Below are 26885 nucleotides of genomic sequence, written 5' to 3' on the forward strand. Positions count from 1 at the left end.
GTAAGTCATTCATTGGTGTCATACTTTTTTCTTTTTTTCTTTTTTTCTTTAAATCCAAATTCCAGCAGTGTAGAAGAATCATCCTATAAGTCATGGAGTAAAAGCAAACACTGCGTGTGGCGCCGGACGCGGTGCCGCCCGCCGTGAAGCGGAGGCAAGCTGCACAGTATGGTGGGTTGATCATCAAACAAGCGACGTACACTGCAACGATCTCCTCTGTTCTGCTGTTGTTACAGTGGCAGAGTTGGCAAGTTGCCTTATCATAGAGAAATACAAAAAATGTACTATGTACAGTATGTGTCATTATAATAATCTACTCCTTTTCTTTGAAGTGAGAGTGCAGCTGCAGAACCGAGAAGGAATTCTGTGGGGGTAACAGGTGAGTGTTTGCAAAGCCTCTGAATGAGGGGTGTCGAAGCAAAAGAAAAAGCTATTTTGTTCAGGTTTGCACTCCACGTGTTAAACTGTAGGATCATGTCAATTCTCTTCACTGCATCCTCAAATACTGGGCTGGATGACAACAACTGTGAGTGACTGCCACGTCTTGAAACAATGCCGCTGATTGGAGGAAATGCTCCTCACGAGAGAAGCATCACATCATTAATATCAAGCTTTAATCTCTGTACAGACACATCTGTGTTCTCCCTTTGATTTCTGTGTGTGCTAGTTTCAAATTTACAGTATATGGATATTTGGCAGAAACTTTGCATGTTGCACATTAATGCACGGCTCAAACACTCAACAACTAAAACAACGGGAATAATAGGAGGAAATATACCTTATGTCTTCAGTACTTCTAGCAACACATGATTGTTGGCATCCCTGTGAGCAGAGAGCCTTTGCTTTCATTCCCATCAAGACAAAAACACAACAAATCCCAAACCCGATCCATACCCCAAAGACAAGATTTAGCAGAAACAAAGAAGTGCATATGGATTAAAAAGAGCAATGCATTTCTTTAAAAGAGCACTGTTTGCTTGTCCTGTCCTTAATTTCACTGTTTTTGTCGTTGTTCTCGAAACATTTTTTACTGATGAACCCATCGCTTGTTGTAATACCTGTAAGCAGTGCTTGAGAGCAAGTAAGGTTTTTATATCACGATGCAAACAGTCTGGAGGGGCGGTAATAAGGATGTCGGTGAGCTGGAGAGGAGGAGGAGGAGGAGGAGAAGGAGGAGAAGGAGGAATGAAGGCCAGGAGCTGGGAGGAAGAGGAGGAAAAAGAGGACAGTGGTATTAACACTTGATGAAAAGGCAGGCGAATGAGGCCAGCAAGAGCCACAGTGATTGAGATACACAGGCAGCGCTGTTGATATCTCGACCTGTCCCGGGTCCTACACGGAGAAAAGACAAAGAGAGAGGGAGACAAACAAGTAAGAACTTAAGTAACAAGAGAGAAAAACAGGGTTTTAATGTTAACAAGAACAAACATGACAAGTATTTGGTTAGCCATCCTTTTAGTTTTCATTCAAAAACCTGGTATTTGCATGGAGTCATAATGCATGTGCTGTATTTAACCCTTTCCAAGGATTCAAATGGCAACAAAGTGCAGGTGGTGTTGTTTAGTGACATCTAGTGGCCACATTGTGCTACCACTGACCTCCCATAGTTTGACTGTAAGTTGATTATCAAGGGAGAGCAGAGTAGAAGAGGAACATTCCAATGATTGGCAGGTCTTCACTTCTTGTTTGTGTGCATTGTCAAAATGAGGATGTTTTATTAATCTGGTTTAGTTATTATTATTATTATTGTTATTATTTTATTTTTATTTTGCATTTTTTGCAGTATAGTGAGCTCAGGGAGAAATAGGACTGTTAATAATTAAAAATGACATCACAAGAGCGTACACTGCGTTTCAGCTCCACAGGTTCAAAGCTTCAACCAAATATCAGATACTTTTTTGATCTTAACTTGCCTAAATGAAGTGCAAACATCACTGAGGCTGCATAATATATGATACTGAATATTTATTTAAAAAAATCAAAGAGCAGCAGGTGTTGTTGAAGGTATTTGGTTAATATTACAGTGACTACAGGCCTCAGATACTAATTGAAAAAAATTAGTGAATGTGGTGTATTCATGGAGAATCATCACCACATATAGCAGCTGCTCTCTCTTTAAAAACAAAACAAACTGATTTCACTTATTTACACTTGTATTTAACATGGCTTTATTTTACCACAGCAAATCATCATGTTGTCAGTTACAGTATAGGGAGGTGTTTGAGCTGTTATCTGGTGCATTGCATGGTGGGTTGTTGTGTCTCTCCAGCAAATTTAGTAGGAAATTAAGAACACATTTCTATGTATTTATTATGTTATTATGTGGTGAATGTTGTCAGTTCATAGTGTTTTATTTCCATATTTGAACTTCTTAATTCACACAAACTGAGAAAACATTTGTCAGGTGAATGTGGCAAATAATAAGCAATGAGTTAAGGAATATGAGTTTAACCAATTTGCATTTAACTTTGTATTACTAGAATAAGGGTAGTATTTTTGAACAATTGTGCTTCCCAACCTCAGTTTCCCCTGAGTCGAGAGATATCTTCCTTCCTTTTTTAAATACGTGCCCACCAGTGACACTTGGTCTGAGCCTTGGTCAGAGGATTGAAACTGCAACGTTAATTCCGCACTTTTTAGACCCACTCGTACGGGGACGAGAATGTAAACAGTGTCCGTCATCTTTGCTAACAGTTACGCAAAGAAAAGAATGAAGATATTTCTCAACTCAGGGGAAACTGAGGATGGGAAGCACAATTTTTCAATTACTATTCTAGTAATACAAAGCTAAATGCATAAATTCTTTTCACAGATAAGTATTTGCAGAGCCACAACAATCCTTATTATTGTGCATGGTACAGAAACCATGTTCATCTGTGTACAATAATCTTCCACTTTGAATTTTGAACTGTGAACTAAAGCAAATAACAATCGATGCTGTACTCACTATAAAGGAAAAGGCTGGCATTCTGGACGCCCAGTCGGTTTGAGGCCACACAGGTGTAGTTCCCATAATCCTCCTCGGTAACATTGGCAATCATGAGAACAGTGGTAGTGCCAAGAATTTGGATATTGATGCCCTGGGCATTGGACAGCCTGGAGATAAAAGGAGAGGAGAGACGGACAAAAAAATGATGCAATTTTTTCAGCATATTATAAAACAATAGGAATTAGAGGACCTCGGAGCCAAAGGGGAGTCGGTGGCATTTGAGGCGAAATAGTAAAAAATCTGCTGTTTTTCGGAAACAGCCGAAAAAAAGAAAAATAAAACTCACTAGAGCTTAATTAGCTAAAGAAAAGTATTCCCAAATTTCTACACAAAGATAAAACACACTACAATTATTCATGACCTACTTCTTGGCTTAAAACTAGACGTGAATCATGTGATTATCGGCTTTAGTTATACCTTCACAATGTGGATCACAGAATTTGGCTTTGCTGCATCGAGAAGGCGCTGTTGTACTAAATAGACCTCCGCGAGTCTCTTAACAAAATGACTCTGTCAGCACCGTGCACTTCATTTCTTTTTTCATGAATAAATTATAACATATTCAATGCAATGTTAATATAATTGATTTCACCACCCACTGAAGGCTGTGAAGGGGACATTTGAAGACAAAGAGATCCATATGTTTAAAAACGAAATATTTACAATAAATGTGTAGTTGCAGGTTTTTTTTTGTGAGTTAACACATTCATTTTATTCCATACAGAGTTGTGCTTCAGTGTCGTATTTGTGCACGTATGAGTCAGGACTGTTTCCCGTTTTTAAACATTATTCATTTCAACAGTTGGACACAAAGCTGCATTAACCAGAGAGAAATCCTTGACCAAGCTCAGCAAAGGCAATGTCACCATCCTTCTTTTGACGTTTGCAGAAATGTAAGATGCATTAGAAAACATTAAATAAACAGTCTAAGTGTTGACAAATTACAATGACACCTTTTCATCAAACAAACAGAATATCTGCGCTTCAGCGTTTGGATTTAAAATGAACGAGCTGCTGAAGTCCGACACTTCACGACCACCAAACTTCTGACAATCAATTATGTCAACCTTGGATCTTTCTCCACAGCAAATTAATCAATACAAAACGCTGACACGGACTTTATGCCTCACTGGTGTTTCTTACATCATCAGAGCCAAATAAACTCTTATAGTAACACGGCACTCATAATGGATTCTGCTTGTTCTGAGCTGATTGAGTCTCTTCGTATCATGGAAACAACGTGAAGTTCATTTCAGGCGCCTCAACTTAATCCTGCTTAAGTCGGGGTAATGCGGTAACCGGAATTTGAGCAGGGGGATCGAGAAGTTTATGCTGACATATACTTGGCTGATAAAAAAGTATTAACATAAAAGGAAAATGCACATCATTGCACAGCATAATTTGGCTCGCCGGGGAATGAGGAACTTGATAAAGTGCTGAGGTTCTTCCCGTAGGGACACCTTGGGAGCAGTGGCTGTGTAAGTGTGTGTGTGTGTGTGTGTGTGTGTGTGTGTGTGTGTGTGTCTGAAAGCAAAAGAGAGAAAGAGAGAGAGACCTAATGGAGGGAAAGTGTAACAGCAGTGTCCCTGCTTCATCTAAAAGCAAACCCCCGTCCGACGATAAGGCCAGCAGCAGATTTATTCTCCAGTGCGTCTTCATGAGAAGTGACTGTACTATTAAAAAGGCCTGCACATGGAGTGTGCTGCTGCTGCTGCTGCTGCTGCTGCTACTGCTGAGAGAGCCAGATAATACACAGCACTGTGGAGAGCTGAAGACAAACACGTATTTTTACTATAGATTACAGCCCATGATTTTAATGCAGTGGTAAGGGATAAAACTGACCTAAACGGGTCAAAACAGATAGAACTTTCTTTGTTTCCACAGTTTTGGCTCAGTTTGCTGCACACAGGCTGCCAGTTTGAACGCCCAGCAGCAGAACCCTGAGAAGTAAAGATCAGGCAACTGTATCGTTTTTGTTTCCTTTTGTATTTTTTGTATCAAGGTAAATATTGCCGCTGCTGATTTTAACTTTGTAAGTGTTTGCAAACATAGATCGACCGCCTGAAACCTCCCACCGCCGAGATTTCAAGTTCATCGTCAAATATGCTCGCGTCTCTGCCAGCTTCTTCATCTGGCATTATAGACTGGAATACATTATCAGAAAAGTTGGCAGAGATGAGCACATCTATCTTTGCAGGACTGTTTTTAAACTGTGTGTGTTCCTCACAGGCAGAGGGCAGTAGTGATCTACTGTCCACCTTTAGTGATTTGTTCTTGATGCATGGAGACACTCTGCTACATTAAACTATGGATTGAAATGATTTGACCCGTCTGTTTGGTGGAGGGCAGGCTGTGGGTGTGCAGGGCTGCAGTCGCACCACCAGCAGAGATGAAAGACCAGAGCAAATCATCAGAGGGACAGATTTGATTCTGTTGCGTTTGGGAGCATCTAAAGTAGGTTATCACTGCTGGAGAAAGTGACAGACCTGTTATGATTCAAGGCCGATGATAAATTAAATCAAGTGGGGAGTCCTGCTGAGACTCATAACCCAGGGATGATTGAAAACGGTTCGGTGGCCGAGACAGCCATGTATCAGCTGGCAAAACAACCAAACATAAATGTCTGTCACGCTGGCTGACAGCTCATTTTTGAAGTTTCCCCATGTTATAAACATTGAAGGAGTGATTTACTGCACAGAGAGCTGCAGAGGAGAGACACCCAACTTTAAGCTGTTAAGTGGTTGCGGTCATGTAGCCGCTTCTATATGATGTTAATTTATACGCCGATCTGAGTTACTTCCACTGTGCACGGCCAGTCAGGAGAGATAGATCAGGAGCGGGGAAGGTCCTGACAGCCATGTTGTTACAGTGATCAGTCATGACCTCTTCGCCGGCATCTACTGAGGCTAATTAGATCTTCAAGTGCTGAGGAGTCTCTCAGATCTTCGCGAATCAGAGATGCTGTGAAGTTATGTTTCATTTATGTTGCAGAGCAGGAGGAAAATATGATCGCCTGCGCTTATTGAGACTGACTAAAAGTGGGTGAGGCGAGTAAAAGGTTCCTTCACAGAGGAGGAGGAGAGTGAAAAGTATTAAAAGCAAAGCACTGCAGCCATGTGTGTGTTGAGCAATTTATAACAAACTGTTTCTTTGAACTCTTCAGTGATTACTCCTGCAGTGTTTACTCCTCGGCTTGTTTGGACAGGTAAGAGCAATGCTTTTTCAACTTGGCACTATAGACACACCTGTGGACCTCAGTCCTCTTCATGGACAACAGAGTGATTTGTTTGGGAAAAACATAGAAAAGGAGTGTGAAGAGTTTAAAAAAATGCACAGGATTGGACCTGAAACATTTGGGCAACATAGAAAAAAAAAATAAAAATCCTGCATCTGAAGGCTGAGAGAAATTAAATATTTGAAACAAAATATGTAATTACGTAAAAAGCAGCAGAATAAAAAAGTGTGTTTCTATATGACTGCACATAAGTTTCCAAAGTTAAGACATAAGTAAATTAAGGAACAGACTAAACAATGAGTCTATCTGCTAACGTGAGCTGCAATTGCTAACCAGCTTAGAACATGCATTAACTAGTTAGATTTGTGTGGGGGTTACGGGTTATATATTAAAAAGTAGAAGTGATTACTTCCAAGACAGAACAAGAAGATGATGAGAACCTTTGTGAGCGCCTCTGGTGGGTGGACCATCTCACGTCTTCCAGATTTCGCAGCATCCTTCAAGTGCTAAGTACCTGTATCATATTTGGATGTCCGTAATTTGATCTCCTCTAGGCTATGTGCAGAAAAGTCTACAGTCTTACTGACCAGCTTACTGTATACTATACTGTATACTGCATGATTTTGAAGTTGTCCTGGACTTAAGATGCACAACGTGAAACTGTGGTGGTCCTTCGTCATGCTGTGCGAGAGCTTCAAAGACGGCTGTTGTCACAATCTTGCCACCAAAGGTAGCTCGTGAAAAGTTTTCCTGACAGTGACAGAAATGGATGACAGTGTGTGAGCTACGATCTACTAGCTGAGGAAACTGCAACATGAATGACAGAGTCAAATACAATGGAGACAAAAAAAAAACACACAAAAACAGAACTTGGCTTCAGTGGGCATAGTGTGAATTATAATGATTGCTAAAATAAGGTTTTTATTTCAGCAACAGTTTAATTATTAGACAAGTCTGATATTACACCTTTCCTTGCTTATAATTGTAATACAAGCCCATGCAGCTTCTCTTCCCTTCACTGTGATTTTATGATCTCTTGCCTTACAGCAAGAAGACCTGGGTTCACAACCCTGATCTGAACAAGGGTCTTTCTGCATGGAGTTTGCATGTTCTCGACCCTTGTGTGTGTGGGTTTTCTCTGGGTTCTCTACTTCGCTCCCACAGTTCAAAAACATGCAGATTTGGGGAATATGCAAATTAGACACTCTAAAGTGGCCATTTGATGGACTGGCGATCTGTCCTGGGTGCACCCCGCCTTTCACCCGATGTCAGCTCGGATTTGCACCAGCGCTCCCTGTGACCCTCATGTGGAGGATAAAGATGGATGGATAGATGGATGATACCGATTACAGAAGAAACTCCTAAATTTTTTTGCAAATGTGAATTACTTTATTTGTTTCAATTCAAACATGTGGTCCCCACAATTCTTTCCTTTGTGGAAAATGCAGCTAATCTGCTGCAACACTGTTGAAAGGCACTTTAGTACACACAACAGTGAGGGAGTGCATCTGTGTTGATATGACTGCGACAGCCAGAGCTGAGTCTGTCTCCAGTTCAGTGGTGCATTTACAGTCTGTCACAGAAAGCTATTCAGTTCAGCCCAAATAAATAAATAAATAAATAAATAAATACATGAAAAACTAGCCATGCGCATAGGGTTAACAGCTTGGCAGCCTATTATTATTTATGGCCAAGTAATAATATGACTCAGCTACATGAAAGCTGAATCACCGGTGAAGAAATGCTACCGATGCTGAGGATGATAATTCAATAAATTCATCTGAGGCAATAAACTACACGATTTCTTTTACTTGTATCCAACAACTCCAAGATTGGCTGTAGGCAGAAACATGCAGCTTTCGCCTTGACCTTTTAGCACAAGTACAAGTGTATATTTAAAACCTCTGCAAGGATCCATATTAACAACTTCTTCTTTTACTTCTACACCGACTACCTTTTTTGATTCTCTACCTCTTTCTAGTAGTAGAGAATCAATGCCTCATTTTATCTGTCTGACATAAAGATATTATTGTCTGTGTGATTGTGTATCAGCGACCATTACTAAGTGTCCATTGATCTCTGAGCTGATGAGGTTAAACTGAATAAGAGGGTTTCAAGCATGAGAGCAAGACCCCAACATAACAATCAGGTAAATAACAGGCTCGAGATTCTTCAGGAGTTGATCTATGAAATTAACAATCCAAGCAAGGATAAATGACATTATTATGGTGCATTATCATCACCATCCAAGGAGAAAGTGCAACAGCACCGGCACAGAGGCAGAGAGGGCTCCGTGAGCAGGCACAACGCCAAAGTCCTCCAGGGGACAAAACAACTGAGATAGATGGAGGTCGAAAACAACAGATAATGCAAAATATTTCAACAACCATAAATCTTTTTTTTTTTTTTTTTCTTCCCAAGCACTGACGTGATAGGCCCATTACTTTGGAGACCATATCTGTGATAACACTTGTGACACTACTGCAATATTTTCTCCCAGTCTGCAGTGAACTTTTACTGCTGTAGTTTGGGAGCACGAGGAACGGCAGATCAAGACACTCTGCATGTGCAATTTTCGTAGCGTTAGCGCCCCCCATTCAAAACCCTCGAGTCTGAAAATGATACAGGTGGCGGGGTTTGCTGCAGAGCGGGGAATCTCAGGGGTTGCAAGTTGAAATGAAGGGACAGGCTTGCCCTTGGATGTCATTACACTTCCATCCTCTTTGAGCAGCTTCCAGATACATGCATGACACTTAAATTGATAGCTTTCCAATGAACACCGGCGGTGCGCGAGCGTGTGTGTGACCGCACAGTTTGCCTCTTTGTGGGAGACAGTACAGCGCAGGGAGCTCGATTTCCATTTCGGCGGAATTACTTGTGGTATGAGAAAAGGGATTACTGAGACTTTCACAGACTAAAGAATCTAAATTGCTCGCCGAAGAATGTCAGATCTGTTTAACTTTTTTTCCCATTCTCAACAGAATATCACAGAATCCGCCGCTGTCTCGCACAGTAATGTGCAAATTAACAATGGACTAACAGCCTCGTGAGTGATTAAGTGGGTGATTAGTCATAATAAAACGACACAGATGATGTCATCAAATGAACACTGGGATGTGACAATGGGACTAATCTGAGGGCAAATTTGACATGGGGGACAAAGCCATCCATTATAACCACTCGTTCAAATGAGGCAGAGGTTGTCTAGCACAGAAAATAAAGTCAGGAAGCTGCTGCCACATTTTTAGAAAGAGGAGAAATGACATCAGGTAGTCCTGCAGTTTGCCTGTGGTTGTTTCATGAATTTGAACGGATGATTATTCACTGTGATTTCTTATGTACAAAGTGATACTCTTCATTAGTTCTGCCTTAAGTGAGCCTGTGACAGTTAACATGAACGCCTCTTTGCATCTGCCAATGTAAAACCAAAGTCTATAATTAAAAATCTCATTATTAGATTTGCAACGGCGGCGCGATAAATCAAGTTTGCTCCTTGCCTGAAAGTGATTCAGGTCAGGTCAAGTAAAGTTTGTTCTGCAATCTTTCATCGCGCGCACATGACCAGCAGCACTTCATCTTTAATTATTAGTCATCACAAATCATGTTTTAATACAAAGGTCGGCCAAATAAATCACACGGTAAGTACATAATAAACTCTACTCTCGACTCTACTATGCACTTGGACTGTAAACACAGCGCTGTGAGTAATGTGTGTACAGGAAAACTTCCAATGTGCTGTGGCTTTGACACAGACTATAAGGGAGAGAAAAATCTCTAACCAGAATCCATTACAGATGACCATTACAATGATAAAGAGGATTCAGGGCACAAAGGTGCCAACCTTGCTGGATATGGTTGATATGGTTGTTTGTGATACTCGTGTTTAGTAGCGCGTTTGACTGCTCAGTCTTTTTGCCCTTGATTGGGCTAAAGCTAATGCTTTACACCCAGACTGCATTTGCAGAACGTCCTGAATCAGTGTGTGATTTTAATTCCATTTGAAAAATGACTTGTGGCTGCCAAAAGCCTTTAAACGCGTTTCACGGTCATCTCCTACACTAATGGATTAATCAGAAAAATTGTGTGGAGGAGTCTTTTTTTTTTTCAATGTGAGTCGCTGAAGAATGAATGTCTAAATGTGCTTCGAGCTTTACCTTTTTTCGTCTCTGTACCATTCGAACTCTGGTGTGGGCACAGCGGTGGCGTCACACTGCAGGATCCCCATGCGGCCCACCTGCGTCTCCGAGCTCTGGGTCTTCTTTATTGTCGGAGGGTCTGCAGTGGCAAACATCAGTGACATATGTTACAAAGTATGATCAAACCAACGACGAATCAGCGCTCATGTCATGTAATTTGGCAAGTGTGTTTTCTTTAAATTTCTCTTGAAACACCTGATATGTCACGTAATGTCAATGTGTTTGTATGTGTGTCAGGGTTGGGACTGAGTATCTCCCTCGCAAGGTCTTAGAGACACTAGTCTATGCTTTTATAACATCTCGGCTGGATTATTGCAATTCCCCGTATGTTGGTTTAGACCAGTCATCTGTCCAGCGACTCCAGCTGGTCCAGAACGCTGCCGCTCGCCTTTTAACAGAAGAGAGACCCCATCACACCTGTGTTGCGCTCCCTCCACTGGCTTCCTATTCGTTTTAGGATTGATTTTAAAATGTTATTCTTGGTTTTTAAAGCTCTTAACGGCTTGGCACCATCTTACCTTTCTGAACTTCTTCTTCTTCGCGCTCCATCACGAGCTCTGAGGTCTAATAACAGGCTGTCTTTAGATGCGCCAAATTCTCGACTAAAAACCCAGGGCGATCAGGCCTTTTCTGTAGCTGCCTCTAAACTTTGGAACAAGTTACCGGTGGAAATAAAATCTGCCCCCACCATTGAACAGTTTAAACGGATTTTAAACACCCACCTCTTCTCCTTCGCCTTCACTTCAGGATAAAAATAGTCAACACGGACACCTCTAGGCAGTATTTTACAATTTCACTATTCTATTATATCACTATTTTACCGTTTTACTTCTAAAGCACTTTGGTCAACCTAGCTTGTTTTTAAATGTGCTCGAGAAATAAAGTTGACTTGACTATTGAAAAATGTGTTGTCACTCAATATTAAATTTCATCCTCTCATTTGTGTCAGTGTATATTTAGCATGCTGTTTGACCGAGTTCGAGCACCGCTCATGATTGGCTGTCTCGAGGCTTGCAGGAAGTTAGGAAGAGAGACGGCGCACATTCCCCAAAGGAGGTAGAGGAAGACAGGCTTTACATTTGTAAGTGAGTGTGTGTCTGTGTTGTGTTTTGAGAGGCTGGCGCTTGTTGAAGGTATTTCGAGAAGATCTAAGGTGACACGGAAAGTGAAATCAAACACTTGACAGTACACAGAATAAACATGAGAGCAGATAGTCACTCCGCAGATTTTGCCAGCTAAAACTAAAGAAGTTTACTGAAATGTGCAATTCTTCCTTGAGACATATTTCATAAAATGTAATATCTATATCGAAATTGTATTAATCGAACCCAACCTTTGTCAAGTTAAGAGAGAGTTGGTCAAACCAAGTTAATTAAAGCTCTTCTCATGCTGCTGTAACATGAAATAAGACTTCATGGCGATCAGTGGTGGCTACAAATAATTAAATGTACTGTATGGGCACTGATTAGTACACAAAATACAGAAGATTAGAAGACGCCAGCTGAGGAGGCGGTCTGTGAGGCATCCTGACGACAGGTTGTGTGTGATTTTATCATCGGATCTACGTCACATTGGATTTGGGAGTGTTTCGACCTGTACTTAGCTCACTCAGGAGGGTAGATGTTAATACCAGCTCTGAATGGAGTCACAGTTTTGCTTTTCTTGAAACAACATTAATCTTATTGTGTGAAGCATAATCTGAACAGGATCATTGATATAAGATTTAGGAAGCTCTTTAATACCACAACAAATGCTCTGGATTAAATGTCACTGATAAGAGCAAACAAATAAACCATCAAATGTATCGAATAAGTTCTTCCTCGTGCTACAAGCAAAGTTTCATTTTAGTTATAGGCACAAATATAAGTTCATATCATCAAGATTTGTCATGATGATTTTACAAAGACAGTTGCCATGGCAAAGACAGCTCATGAGACACAAGATGTGGTGTCTCATGAGCTGTTCATCAACCATCAACAACATGTTTAGATCAAAAGAAGTATCTTTAAGAAGATGTAATTAGGCCATCTTGTCTTGAAAGTGTCTCTTAAACATCTCTATGTCCTGGATTCATCTTGAGAAGATTGAAGGATGCTAGAAAACCTCCAAGATTCAGATACTCCACATTTCTCTACCCTTATCTGTTGAGTGTATCGTGCTGGTGAAATGCCCGACATGTGACGTGACAAGAATGTTGATCAGCTTAGAACACGGCGTGCACTGCAGTCGGTTATTACTTACAGTTGACGACCACATTGACGTATTTGACATCCGGCGTGGCGACGTCATTGCTGGCCTTGCATTCGTAACGACCCGCTTGGTTTCGCATGACGCCAATAATGTCCAGATACTCTTCTCCGTCCAACGGCTCTGCTGCAGAGAGGTGGGGGGGGGGGGGGGAGAGAGGAACAAGGGGAGAGGCAAAAGAGACGAGGAAAGAGGGGGGGATAAAGATGGCATTAATGTTTAATGTCAATCCAGTGTGACTAACAAACATTGTCTTCAAGAAATCTCTTCCAAAGAAAGAAAAAATCCTCCGTCCTCTGTTAACTTTTCTTAGCATGGAGACTAAGAAAATAGGAGAAAACTAAATGGCAACTTGCCAATAATACCTTAAGCTGTGTTGTATTTTGTTTGACTAATCCTACAACTAATAATACATTGGATTACATACCTTACCAAATAAACATCATTTTAATTTCTATAACATTATTTTGCACCTTTGCTAATAACAATGATGAAAAATAATAGAAATGTGTCATCATAAGTGGTCATTGTAATACTGTCTTAGACAGATTTACTAGTAAGTTTGCGTTAACATACATATAGTTAAGCATATAAGTTATACCACCACCATATTTATACTGGCATATTTACTCTTTATCACTCCATAACCTGCTTGTTTTACACAGTCTGTTTCAATCTGCCATATTTATTGTCATAACACTTCGTTTTTCACTTGTGTATAATCTCATATCTATACGGCCACATTTATAGTTTTCATCATAACCACCACTTGTGACATGTGCAGTGACAATAAAATTGAATCTAATCTAATTTAATACATGTGTGGCTGAAATGTCACACTTGATGGTAAATAACTGGTATCAGTCGTGAATATTTCTAGTTGTCTCGTTGCCTGAAACCATGTAATTCATACGTTTTAAGTAAGTGATAATGTTCGACCACGCAGCACTTTGCTTGATGCACACTGACACTTACATTTCTCTAATAGTTGCTTTTGATTAAAAGGCAAATAATTGAGGCATCAACTTGATCTTCGGCTTGCTGCCATGCTCATAATCCATATCGGAGTCGTGCAATGCAGGGGGAAAACTCGGGCTGAATTATTCTAATGAACTCTCTAAGTCGATGTGCATTTAATATTCTGCAACTTGTTAAACTGTGTCTGTAAAAGCTCGAGTTACCAGAGGAAAGTTATCTGCAAATGTCACGCAACACATGGTGAACAGAGTGCAACCAAAACCACTCTGGTTCAGTATCAGACTAATTGTTTAGCTCATTAGTCATGTGAAGAACATGGCGTCACTGTGTCTTATCAGGAAAGGTCTCGTACATCTTTTTAACGATGTATGTGTGGGTCAGGGAGAGGAAACGGCTAAATGTTTACTGGTAACTGGTAAGAACATGTGACAACATTGCACTGAATTGATGGAAATTGATAATAAATGCAGCAATGGAGAAGATCTCAGGGTATTTCTTCTCAAAATGAAACCATTATCTTCACTGAAGGGAGTGGGGGCGTCTCTAAGGACCCAGAAAATGTAATAACCACAATGATATCGACTGATACTTCCCTTAATCTAAGAAAATAGGGAATGATGGAATCTTGGCAGAGGGAATAAATTGCACACAGATCTCTGGGGGGGCGAGCGGGTAAATGCAATGTTTGTAACAACAGTAAATGTCAGTCGTCTCAGTTGTGAGAAAGTTCATGGTCCCAATGAGGCTCTGCAGGATCTTTGAAACTGAAAACGCTGCGCCCCAAGAAATAAACCAGCAACTTCATCCACTCTGATGTGGGAGGTTATAGTTGGAAAACAGCTGTTCTGCTTAGGCGAACACCTATAAGTGTCGCTCCATTTCACAGCATAAAGCCCTCTAAAAACAACAGGTAAAAACACCTGAACAACACCAGGCTGACTCCCGCCGGAGGCTCAAAACGACACTCACAATATCTACAAAAGCGCGCTTGAAAAACGAAAAGTGTTTGATGGCGATGGAGGTATGTTGATACTGTATTATTTCATGGTGATTGAAAGATCAGTGGGATCATGATCAAAGTCTAAACCAGATCATACTCGGCTCTCCCCAGACTTACTGCCAGACTATCATGATTGGAGTGGTATGATTGAGACTGTGTTGCCATGGAAATTCTATTGAAGCATAGTGTCTTCTTCAGTGCTTTGGTTTGGTGCCAGAGAGCGAGAGAGATAGAGAGAGAGAACCACCAGGTGACTGCAAAGATCAAAGAATATAGAATGGGGGAGAGAAAATGGAAATGACAGATGAGACGAAGCGACTTGACTAGTTGTTTCAGCGGCCCAATTAACTGTCAGTAATCTCACTTGGAGCACAGAGAGCAGCTCAGTCACAAAGGGACGAATGGGAAGCGATGTATTGTCTGAAGAAACAAATGATTACAGTACAGCATTTCACGTGTCTTTGTCCCCGTCCTCAGGAGAATAGAGCTTTGTGATAACATGCGTAGTACTTGCGTCCTGCGCACGTTATCTTTTTAATGAAGTGTAATAAAGATTGATTGGTTCATCTTTTGTAAAGGGAATTTGTTGGAGTTTGTGTGTGTATGTGTGTGAGCTGACGCGCACACACATACACGCACCCACGCCGGGTTGGAGGCGTAAAGCCTGGTGAGTGAGTGCAGACAAATTTCCCTATTGATTTGTTTTTTTGTTTTGTTTTCAGGAAGCACTGGAGGAGTAGTGACTGATTCAAAGTATGCACGTCACAAAAACCTATGGAATCAGGACATTTTCATGCAAATCTGTGTGAAGTCAAGATAGGTAGAACTTGCCAGTTTTTATTGTTTTTTGTTGAAAGCTATGCTATAGCTCCACTGGATGCACACATTTTCATAACTTTGAACAAGCATAAATAAGCTTTGAGGACAGTAAATCTGTAGGAGCCGCACACTGCCATGTCCACCCAAATGACAGGGACAATGCAACTCGAGTTTTAGACGGCGGCTCTTACACTGATTACATTACATTATAACCACAAGAGTGTGTTACGGCCACTGGACAACAATAATGTTACATTACAATCTTTTGTTTAGCAGATGGAGAGTATTGTGTATGTGTCTTAGTTGTGCCTACACTATGTAAAGTCATATTTTTAAGTTTTAAGTTTTCTTCCTTCATATAATGCTAGTTTTTATTTATTTTATTTATTTTGATTTTATTCGTTTTTCTTCCAACCTTCCTGCTGGAGCCCTTGGTGTGGAGGCAACCACGTGTCATTGCAGCCATGAGTTATTCTAACAATAGACTTCATAGTGGGGGGGACTCAAAGAATATGTGGTATTGGCTGTTTTTCTCTCGGAGAAAACAGCACGGCATCTTTAGAAAAGCATTAAGTCGATTGTTTCAACAGATGGTTTATTTTAGTCCGCTCAACTGTGGCGTTCTGACAGATAAAACATCAACCACAGTAAAAACGTATCGAGTTAGGAAGTACGTCCTTCACCAAAATATAAATGATGTTCTATCGTGGGTATCATCGCTTGCATGCAGCGATGGGTTTGCAATAAAGATGGCGTCATAATCTTTTCCAGATTTCTGCCTGTCGTAATTCTTCAAACGGTGTCCCATTTTATGGGCTGCATGTCTAATTTTGGAATGGAACCATTCTGTGATTATTGGAGGGAACTGCATGTCACGTCTGCTAAGAACCTACTGCATGTTTGCTAAGTTGCTTGGAAACCAGATCTTTTAAAAACACCATTTTAAGGAGCTGTTCAATACTAATAATAATAATAAAAAAAATACCTCCAGAAAGAACAATGTAGATGGAAACCAAGTGATAGTTGAGAAGTAAATCAGTTACATACATTGAAGGACATTCGAGCTGCCAACAGCTGAGGAGCGATGGACTGAAGCCACTTAGATTCCCTAAGCCATTATTATTTAAAACCTTTACAAACATTAAAAGGTCAAAGGTAACTCAGTATTTGTTTCCTTAAACCCACATTTTCTATCGCAAACTCATGATGCTTTGCTGCCATTCCCTAAATCGCTATGCAGCCTGGCCTGGAAAGACAATGCCCATACAGTAATTGCTGTCTGTTTTCACACATTATTCTGCTGAAAGCCCGGCGGCCTGTGGGGTTTCCAACAGCAGGCTTTTTGGAAGTGATGTGAAGAGAGTGGAAGGACCTACAAATGCCTGCTGGATACTGATTGGCATTGCACTGGCAATTTTAAGTTTGTGTGGACAAATACAAGTTTTCCATGTCAATTAAGGACACTGCAGGTGTGAGGGACAGCGGTGGGATAGTGGGATGGGTGGGGGATCCAGCACATGCCCTCCCACCTCCCAAAGCATGTGAGGGGCCCAAAGACAGGAGAGAGCACGGGAGAGCCACATGATGAAGAGAGGTGAAGTATGTGAATCACAAACCAGCAACTTCAGCTGGCAAGTGGATGGCGCTCATTTGCATGTCCTCATGAATCATTCATCAGCATCACTTTACCACAGTGTGCAGCGCAACATTTATTTTGCAAATGCTAATTTATGTTAAGTGGCTGATTTGGGAAACTTCAGGTTAGAGTAGCATAAAAGACTAAGCCCCATTTACGTTTGTCTTTTGATTGCGTGACTGGGAAAGAATGTGCACTTGTCCACCACTGGACCTGTAACTCCATCCATGTGTGTATGTGAGCGTGTTTGCACAGTTGGTGCTAGCTTTATCTAACACAGCCACACAGCAGCCATCGTTCTGACAGGAGTCGGTGTGATGTAAGTGATGGGTCAACACATAATTACAGAGCGACTGTCCTCATCAACACATTCTTTTTAGAGGAGATAATGAAAAGATGACTAAGCTCGGAAACTCGATGAATAATTTTCTCTCATCTGACGTTATTGGAAAGTGTGCTGACAAAGCCAAACATGCCATGACATACAACTATGGGGAACTGAAGAGTACTGACAAGAGTGCACAACACTGTATGTCCGACATTGATTTGAAAATGTACATTTTCTTTTTAATGTAAAAGAGAAAAAAAAAAAAACATCTGTCACATTTCGGAAAATGTCTTGCCTCCAGCTTCCTTTGAAATTTAAATATCCTGGTCGTAACAACATAAGTTAAAGTTGTTTCTCTCATTGGCAGAACTGCCATGTCCTTGCATGCTCGGAAAGCTTTACTGTTTATCCTCGAAGAAATCCGACAACATTCTTGTCTGCAGTCTGAGGACAAAAGCGGAACTTCCACTTCTATTCACAAGCCATTTGCTACTATTGCTGCTGCAGGCGGTGCAGAAATAACACAGGTGTTGGAGCCAAAAACAAGACGGCTGTTTATTTGCCGCTTCTTGAGCCGAAGAAATGATACGCACAGTGAAGCGGTGCGGCTGTCTGTTTTTTTCCCGAACAATGTCATTCCTCTCTCTATCTCATTTTCCTCACCCTTACATACTTCCCCCTCAACTCCTTTGCTTTCCTTTTGTTCAGCTTTGGGGTGGTTTCTCTTGCTGTGGCCACACACTGTACTGCTCTGTATTCTGTGCGCAAGTGTGTGCTATTCAAGTCGGAGACCGTAAAGGAGATGAATTGTTGATAAAACAGAAAAGAGTTTAGTGATTAAATTCCAGTGAAGGGGAGTGGGGTTGTCTGCTCTTTCTTCTACTGATAAACGGATCAAGCCTATTGTTGTGGGAAGACTTCTCATTACTATGTGGATACGTTCTATGGGCCTGCGTTAGCCATGGAAGAACAGGTTTTGTGTTGAGCAAAGACAGGAACACAGTATGACTTCTCCCTCCTCCATCACTATTTTCGTCTGCCCTCTCTCCTTTCCTTCATCTGTCACACGCACAGCAACGTCCATGCGTGCATGAAAGGACACCGAGACACGGGCATGCATCATTCATACACTCCTTCATGTCACAACCCCACGAGGTGAGTGTGAGAAGTGAGACGGACCCAGAACACTGCAGCTTTTGCATGAGATATCACCAGGAGATGCAGATTAAAGCAGATGCTAATGATTGTGTGTATGTGTGTTGTCAGGAGGCCAAGGATTGACCCATGGCATGTGCAGCAATCAATCAGTGTGACAATGACAATGTAGCAGCTGCGTAATCCTCGGTAAATCGCCTGCATCCTGCAAAATGACATCTCTGTTTCATGTAACTGACGCGTCACTGCCCCGCGTCACACTCTTAGAGAAGTTTATACCTTTTTATCAGTTTCAGTTCTGATTAATACAATTCTTTGGCCTGTTTTGTGAAGGCTACAGGTCTAAACAACTTTCTTATCGACAGCAAAATATTGTAAGCAGGGCCGGCGCTGTCTGAATACAAAGCACGTGCCTCATGTTGCGCTGGGGGCCACAATTTATGTGCAAATGTGGTGCAATTGTGCACGCCACAGTGTTCCCAGTGCAAGGTCTCCAAGCCATTGCTCACAAGGCCATTTGTCTGCATATGAAGGAGAAAAAGGAGGTCTTTGTCATCTGCGGCACATTGTTGTTGCAGTATGACTGACACTCTGCGTCTCACCAATCACGGCGCAGAGCTCGGCACCGATGCAGGTGAAGAGATGGTTACTAACACACATTTAAATCTGGCACAAGCAACCTCCAGCTCCTCTCCAGGGTGGGTATGTTGTCAAGGTAAACAAAATAAATATTCTAATTTATACAGTTGCAATTTACAAAAAGTCCAGTTTCTATATTTTACTGCACTTTGTCTATTTGTGTGTAGACTTGTATGACAACACACATTTTAAGGGCTGCCTTTTAGTCGGATTAGTCAGTCTATATATATTATATATAAATAAGTGTGTGTGTAGTAATAGTATAGTAATAATTTATGCATGAGAGTGATTTTGTAACACTGAGACTCTTCACACCTCCTCCACCCTCCCCCCTTCAATGGCAAGCGTTATTTTGCCATTAAAACCTGTTTGTGTCAAGGCTCTGCCACACTCCGTATACATAATGAAGGAGGCAAACAGGAGGTGTCTCTCTGTCATAAATGTGAGTGTGGCACTTGTCAGGTGTTCCACCAGGAGCCTGCAGGACAGTCCTCTTTTGCATAAACCTGCTCGAGAAATGAGCACCGCGCTTCCAAAAGACTTTACCTCATTTGTCACGGATGTCAGAGACACATCACTCTCACAAGTTATTTAGGGTGAGCTCTGGGAGCCACAAAGGCTGATGACATAGTATCCATATCCTCTACTTATTACACACGTGGATTTTTCCAGAAATGTACTCAGATTTCTGCTTTAGGTTCGCCGGTGTCACTGCTCTGCGGCCCAGTATGACCACGCTATTTTACGGAGAAGTTGTAATGGCGAAAGGGAAGAATAGGCTGCGTCGCTGTTCTCATCTCCTCCTTCTTCGTCCCTACCTTGTGCAGCGATTCAAATCAGAAGCCATCAAGTTACAAGTTCCCCTCTCCTCCAGGCTACTGCCTCCCTGAGAGGCTGTGAGACTCTGGGGGTCAAGAAAATTGCTTATGAACTACAAAAAAAAAAGTGCTGAGTGTCTGTACAATGGTGATTTTAAACAAGTCTTAGCTATAGTATTCAGCCAGCCCAGTGGTGACTGCACCTAATGAGGCTGGGTAGACATAGGGCAAGCTGTGCTCATGATGTTCTGCACACAGTGTGACAGCAGACTGATTTCAGACCAGCTGCTGATGATGCTGATTGTAAACAAACACATGAACAGTGATAGTCAGCAGATCTGAGACCTGCTGAGAGATGGATGAGCAGCTGTGTTCTCTTGCTTTCCAAAAGGCTGATGTTAAACCCGCACATGCACATGCACATGCTCACGTGCACACACACACACAGCTGGATACGTGGAGCACGAGGTTTGACCTGGGTTGCTCTGACAAGGACCTGTCACCACCTACACTTCAATCTCACAAGCAGCAGGATTGTCAGCTACTTTCTGTCACTGGCAGGCTGGCACACAATGATGTGTGGAGTGTGAGTGCCTCCTGCCTAATCTGCTCCCTCACTCCATCTACACAGGAGTTACATTACTGAGACACCTATGCATCTCCATTCTTGCCTGCTCCCCCTCCTCCCCCCTGAGAGACAGAGATATATGAGTGCATGTTGTGCTGCTGCACTCTGTAGCACCGAGTCGCTCCCCAGACAGTGAGATGAGGTGTAGAGAGGACAACTGAAGTGACTGTCATCCTCTGTTGAAGTAAGAGATGGAAGGATGATGGAAAGAGGAGGAGACAGGCTGAGTGTAAATGAGGAAGAGGAAGACAGAGCGACAGCCGAGGACGGAAAGACAAAGAGTAACAGGCGAGGAACAGGGAGAGTGCATTTCAGACAAGGTGACAGTCCAAGGGAGACATTCCTGAGCCCGGTCTTGGAGCATGGCCGCCTCAGCTGAACTCAATGTAGGAGGAATGTCAAGGGTACTTAGTGTCAAGCCTCTAAAAGGCCGCCCTGCCAAGAACTGTTATAAAAGGGTTATGACTTTAATATTCAGCCGGATCATATACTGTAGGAGTGTGGCGGTGGTCCAAATCAATTCAATTGAGCAGATGTCTTTGTTGCCACAAAACTGTGGTGACAGATTCATGGCTTACCATTTACAGTTAGCTGACCACCTTAAAGGTTCAGTGTGTTGCTCAAGGACACGGCAACAGTAAATATGGCTGCATGGTGATGGGAGTGGAGGAAGTTCAAGACCAGAGACTCCTCACAGCCATTTGTGCATTCAGCCACCGGAGAGCAGCATCGTGAATAAATCGACAAGGCATCTTTATGACTTCGATTTAAATCATTAGCGTCATATGTTCAACGCGGACTCCACAGACGGACAGATGTGTCTGTCTTTGCTCGAGTGAATCGGAGGTTCACTGTGGCTGTTCTCCCTGCAGCGCCAAATGACTGACAAACTTTATTACACCAGAGAGGTGAGAGGATCTGGAATGCATAATTGAACATTAATTAACTACTAGAGTTACCATAACTAATGATAAGAATGATTGCACATCTAATGGAACTGGCCATTTGCATACTAAAACGCGGTCCTGCTCTTTCTCTTCATCTCTCGCCTGTTTGACGTCTTTTATTTCCCTCTTTTGTTTTTCCCTTTCCTCCCCCGAGGATAGCATAACTCCCACCAGTTCCACCCCTTTTGAGCTCTGTGTGGGTCCTCCTTGTTTCATGGAATACCAGAGGCAGCCAGAGGGCATGTATTTTTCATACTTGTCTGACTTCTATTTTGGTGGTCTGAGACGCACGCAGTGTAGGATTCTGTGCTCGACAAGTGGCTCTATTTCCCTGCCCTCATGGCGCTCGATGGGGCGCTGCCACTCTCCTCCCACCACCCAGAAACTCCAGACTCTGACCTTAAGCTACACCGGGGAAGTTAAAAACAGTAAAGGACTCAAGCAAGAAATCAGCTACCTATAGAAAGCAAGACGCCTGAAGGTCCAGAGCAGAAGGCAGGAGGTGTTGGACACATGTAGTGCACTTTCTCTTCACCCCATCTTATATCTTCACACCAATCCTGCTGAATGTCCCTGAACCACTGCTCCCCCTCCTGTCCTGCCATGCCCTGTTAATCATTGGCCTCACAAGTCAGAGCAATGAGCTACTCAATATCAATATTCAATATTCAAAGTCAATATTCACAGCTGTGTCCACACTGACTGAGCGCTGCAAGAAAAAGTGCTGCCGGCAGTATTTCCACAGTCTCCTCCACAGCTAAAGTAGATGTCATACTGCTTCAGTCACTGTTTCTGCCCTAATATTTTCAAAGTTTCCTGTGCTAAAGTCAGTGTCTATGGTCAAGGGACTCCATTCATGAGTCACCCACGCAACAGGAGCACATGACGGATGTTTGTTTTGTTCATCCTGTGGTTTCTCAGCTGGTCATCTCGGTAAACTGGAGGGAGCAGGTAGAGTCGATATTATTTTTCACTCTCACTCCATTGCTTCACCTGCAGTGCACTATAAAATAATAGCAACACTTATTCGCCTGATGAATTGCATGGACGAAGGAGATCCGGTTAAAAGCCGTTAATGCTTATTGATTTATAAGAGCTATCGTCTCATCAGAGACAGGTCGATGAGTCAAAGGACTTTAAAGCTCAGATAAAACTGAATAACAGGAAGTCGACCAAGTTAAGTGAAAGGAAACATTGATTCTAGGTGCTCTATAGAATGAATGGAACATGGAAGCCTTAGGTAATAAAAAGAGATTTTAGACACTTGAAAAAGATATGCTATGCATATGCTATGCATGCTATTGATTCAATTAGAAAGACTGTGACATTTAAATGTTAATATTTTCTTCCATGAAAGATAATGGCGAGTATTAATATTTGCAATCCTACAATTTGCCCCATTTTCTGCTTTGGTGATGGAAACCAGGCAGCAAAGAAAGTGCTTGAGAAGAACTCGTGCATGAACCACATTAAGTGATGTATTATGAGACCTCTGCAGAATTCACCCAGATCAGTGCCACAATCCCTGGATTACACATGTATCTCCAAGAGGTGCAAGTAATAACCTGCAAGTAATAACCTACCTGACACCGTGTCTCTCTGACACACACACACACAGCATCATATGATGTTGTCTACTAATTGTGTACATTATAATACTCACTGTACATTGTACATACATTGTTGAATAAATTTAACCCAGTAGAGGATGACGACAGACATGATCAGTGTCTCTACTACAACCCATCCAACTAAACCTGGGATGAAATACAACTTTTGGTCCACTCCAGCATTGGAGGCATCATCTGGCACCAAACCGTTGTGGGTTTTTACTTTAAAGCCCCTGGTTCTAGTCTCCAGATTTTGTAAACTGTGTTCGTCCCTTGAGTCTCATCGTTGGTGAAAATTACATTTCAAGTGTTCCAGTGTTTGGAAACGTAATAAAACTATGGCGTTTTGTGTTTCATGTACATGCTAGAGTCTGTTGGTTATGTAAATGGAGTGCATGGAGGGGAATTATATAGCTTTTTACAACTCCTTTAGTCTCACTGAGCCATTTTGGGTTCAGTGTGGATGCTCAACAATGTGACCTTTTTCCTGCCGAAACATTTTTGATCTGTCTGTTCACAAATCGGTTCATACAGTGTTCACAGGGTAAAGTAATTAAACTACCAAACAGACATCAAGACATTTGAACCTGTCCTCAGCTTTCTCTACGTTAAAGTAAAGGTTCCAAAAAGCAGACGAAGGACAGACTCTTTAGAAAAGAAACAAAAAGGTATGGAGAGTACATTTTCTGCAAGCTGGATATACAGCACATATACACACAGTAGGAACTGTTTGCTCAGAGTGGTTGCTGTAGTTCATCAACATAGAGGGTGTAGTGCACATCATTTTCACCGGGGCTGCGAGAAATATGAAAATGTCGCCGTGTCTTCATTCTTCAAACAGTGACGAACAGTTTGTTCTTTTGTCAAGGGCAGGCATGCAAATTCATTTCCATGAAACAATTTCTCAGTGAACACTAGTCAAGAAAGACTTCCAGTAGGAAAGGAAAGCCAAAGAAAAACCGAGGATTGTCTGTCTCTCTGTCTATCTGTCAGAGCAACACAATCAGAATCATTGACATCATTAATCTGAAGTTCTGATGTCTCCCACAAATTATAATAAGACACGCCCTTAATTAAAAGAACATGATCTTTCGGAATGTATTTTGGTGCCTGATTCTGTGTGTGTGGTCATTCACTAATGACAATTTGGCAGGTTTAATGTTTGATTTAGAGTTTGGGATGCGATTTAAATAGGTGACAGGTTTTGTGGGCAAGGTGACAGTCTCTGAGAATAATGAGGTCACTGGAAGGTTTCATAAACCTAGAACTCCAGGGAATACGGAGACATGTGGAGATTATCTTGCATGCGGGTGCCATCAAATTTTCGCTCATCGGTGAACAGCAACATGTGCACAAAACTACCCATCGGCATTTACATATTTTTACAACAGGCTCTTGAATGGCCCTTGAACTCCTGACACCAGTCAAGTTGCAAGCATTTCAGACCTGGCTTAAAAAACATTAATGAAGGCTGGCAAATAAAAGCTGTTTCCAAGATTTGAAATATTTCTGTTGAATACATTTATTTTTGCCATAAGTGAACAAAATAACAGTCACAGTTAAAGTGTAATTATCCTTAAGTGCAACCCTTGACCTCATGACACCAATGTTCTGAGTTTTTTGGGATTTTTTTTTTCCTACAATTTGAACAGGTTAAGTTAATAGTTTGTAAAATATTTCTGCATTTAATTGACCACTTACTGTACTTAAAGTACCTTTCATAAACTTTAATTAAGAAAATTACACAAGTATGTAATATACATTTTTGACTTGATCCACAAGACTTGAACTTGAATTCACATGCTGCACAATCGCGCAACTCTGAACAAAAGACTTGACTTTTGCCTTGGACTGATATTTTGTGTTTTGCGAACATCTGTGGGCGCAGCGAATAGTTGAGAGCCTCACTAGCTGAGCAAAGTGGCGCCTCCACCCAGGCAAGCGAAGGCGTGAAGCAGTGAGACCACAGGCTGCCAGACATCATTATCTCTCTCAGCAGTTCCCTACATACTCTGGAACTGGGTTAGACTTATGGATTCTGGGGCGAAAGGCACCCACAATAACAACAACAAAAATAACAATAGTTCCAAGTGTTTGCAAATAGAGTGGGACCCCCATCTCAGCGAACACATGTGGCCATGTACACTTAACAGGATCCAAATCCGGCAGGATGTTGACAGGATTTTCCTTCTGCCACACAGTTTCCATTTCTATATATTCCATCTTTTTAGTAAAGAACAAAGGCTTGTTAAAGTAGTGGTCTGCCTACTACTTTAAAACACGGGCAAAGTAAATGATGAGAGCAAGAACAAAGAGTACAGAAAGACATTCTCAAAACTTGCAGAGGTGTATATAGCGGTCTAAAGCAGCTTTTATCATCCACTGTGGATATTGCTTTTTCCATTTTGCTATATCCACATTTCATTTCATTTCCTTGGAACAAAAGCTGTCAAACTCCTAAAAGAGCTTCACCAGAAATAATGTTGTGAGCCATCTCCAACCTGGAGGAGTCTTCCTTGCCACAGATGTGTAAGGCAGCCAGTTAGAGCCATATGGCTTGCAGGATTCGACTTCTAAAAATCACTCGACTCTAATGAAAACGGACAAAAGAGGCAAACAAACCTACACACTTTACAATTTACAATTTAGCTTCAAGGTGCAAAAGCAGATATGTTTGATGAATCATGTCTGGATAGTGACAAGACGATGCAGTAATTGATAAAGACACACACACCCAGAATGGCTTTCCATCAGAACACAGCTGTTATCAAACGGAGATGTTGTCAACTTCAGCATCTCCGCTCATCAGCAGTTGTGTACATTTATCTTTTCTCAGAAATCAGCTTAAATCACAAACAGCATCACTTCAATCGAAGAAACCCACACATAATATAGAGTGATGAATCAATATTCCCATTCTGATGGTGTGTACAGAATATGTAAACTTGGCAGAAGATTTTGGCATCAGAACACAAGAAAAAGGCAATTAGAAGTTATTGCTGTACATATTCAGTATGCCTGTTCAGGTGCTCATTGAATTCAGTCATGTCGTGTAAAGCCTCCATGGTCTTATCACAATACGATAGATGGGTAAAGTGCATGACGTTATTAAAGGGTGACCAAAATGAAATGGGCCATTACCTTGAATATAAATATGAATCTCCATGGAAAAGAGTGTTGAAAACATATTGATTAATTCATCTTCTACCTCTTTATCCTCCACATGAGGGTTGTGGGGGGCCACATGGAGACAAACAACCATTCACTCTCACACCTACGGTCAATTTAAAGTGCCCAATTTACCTAATCCCCAAATCTCTACCAGAGAACCCGGAGAAAAGCCACACACACACGGCAAGAACATGCAAACTTCATGCAGAAAGGCCTTTGTTCAGACCGAGTCAAGAACCTGGGTCGATGCTACATACTGTATTATATATTTATATGCAGTTATACTGTAATTACAAATATTAGTCTTTCTGTGAGTATCCCACAAACAGAATGTTCTATTTGAGACAGCTGTTCATTATGAAGAGATGAAAAATGGACTTTGCTGTCTTCAGAGGACAAAGGTCAGGACCACAAAATTGAACTATTGTCGTTTTTACACTCTACCACAGTAAAAAGGAGGAAAAGCCGAGTTCATTGTGGCTGTGGTTC

The 26885-nt window shown here is 41.6% G+C and overlaps 1 protein-coding gene across 3 annotated transcripts in view; it reads right to left on the bottom strand.

The window, feature by feature from the left end:
* Positions 1 to 565: 565 nt before the first annotated feature.
* Positions 566 to 26885, bottom strand: part of lsamp (limbic system associated membrane protein) — a 610217-nt gene continuing 583897 nt past the window's right edge. For all 3 annotated transcript variants that reach the window (XM_058633310.1, XM_058633309.1, XM_058633308.1), the window contains 4 exons: positions 12662 to 12793; positions 10379 to 10499; positions 2948 to 3096; positions 566 to 1332 (listed from right to left, as the gene is read on the bottom strand). In XM_058633310.1, coding sequence (XP_058489293.1) covers positions 1235 to 1332; positions 2948 to 3096; positions 10379 to 10499; positions 12662 to 12793 — 500 coding nt within the window. In that variant the 3' untranslated portion in view covers positions 566 to 1234. The remainder of the gene's footprint in view (positions 1333 to 2947; positions 3097 to 10378; positions 10500 to 12661; positions 12794 to 26885) is intronic.

The sequence above is a fragment of the Solea solea genome, chromosome 7 (assembly GCF_958295425.1).
Source record: "Solea solea chromosome 7, fSolSol10.1, whole genome shotgun sequence".
NCBI lineage: Eukaryota > Metazoa > Chordata > Actinopteri > Pleuronectiformes > Soleidae > Solea > Solea solea.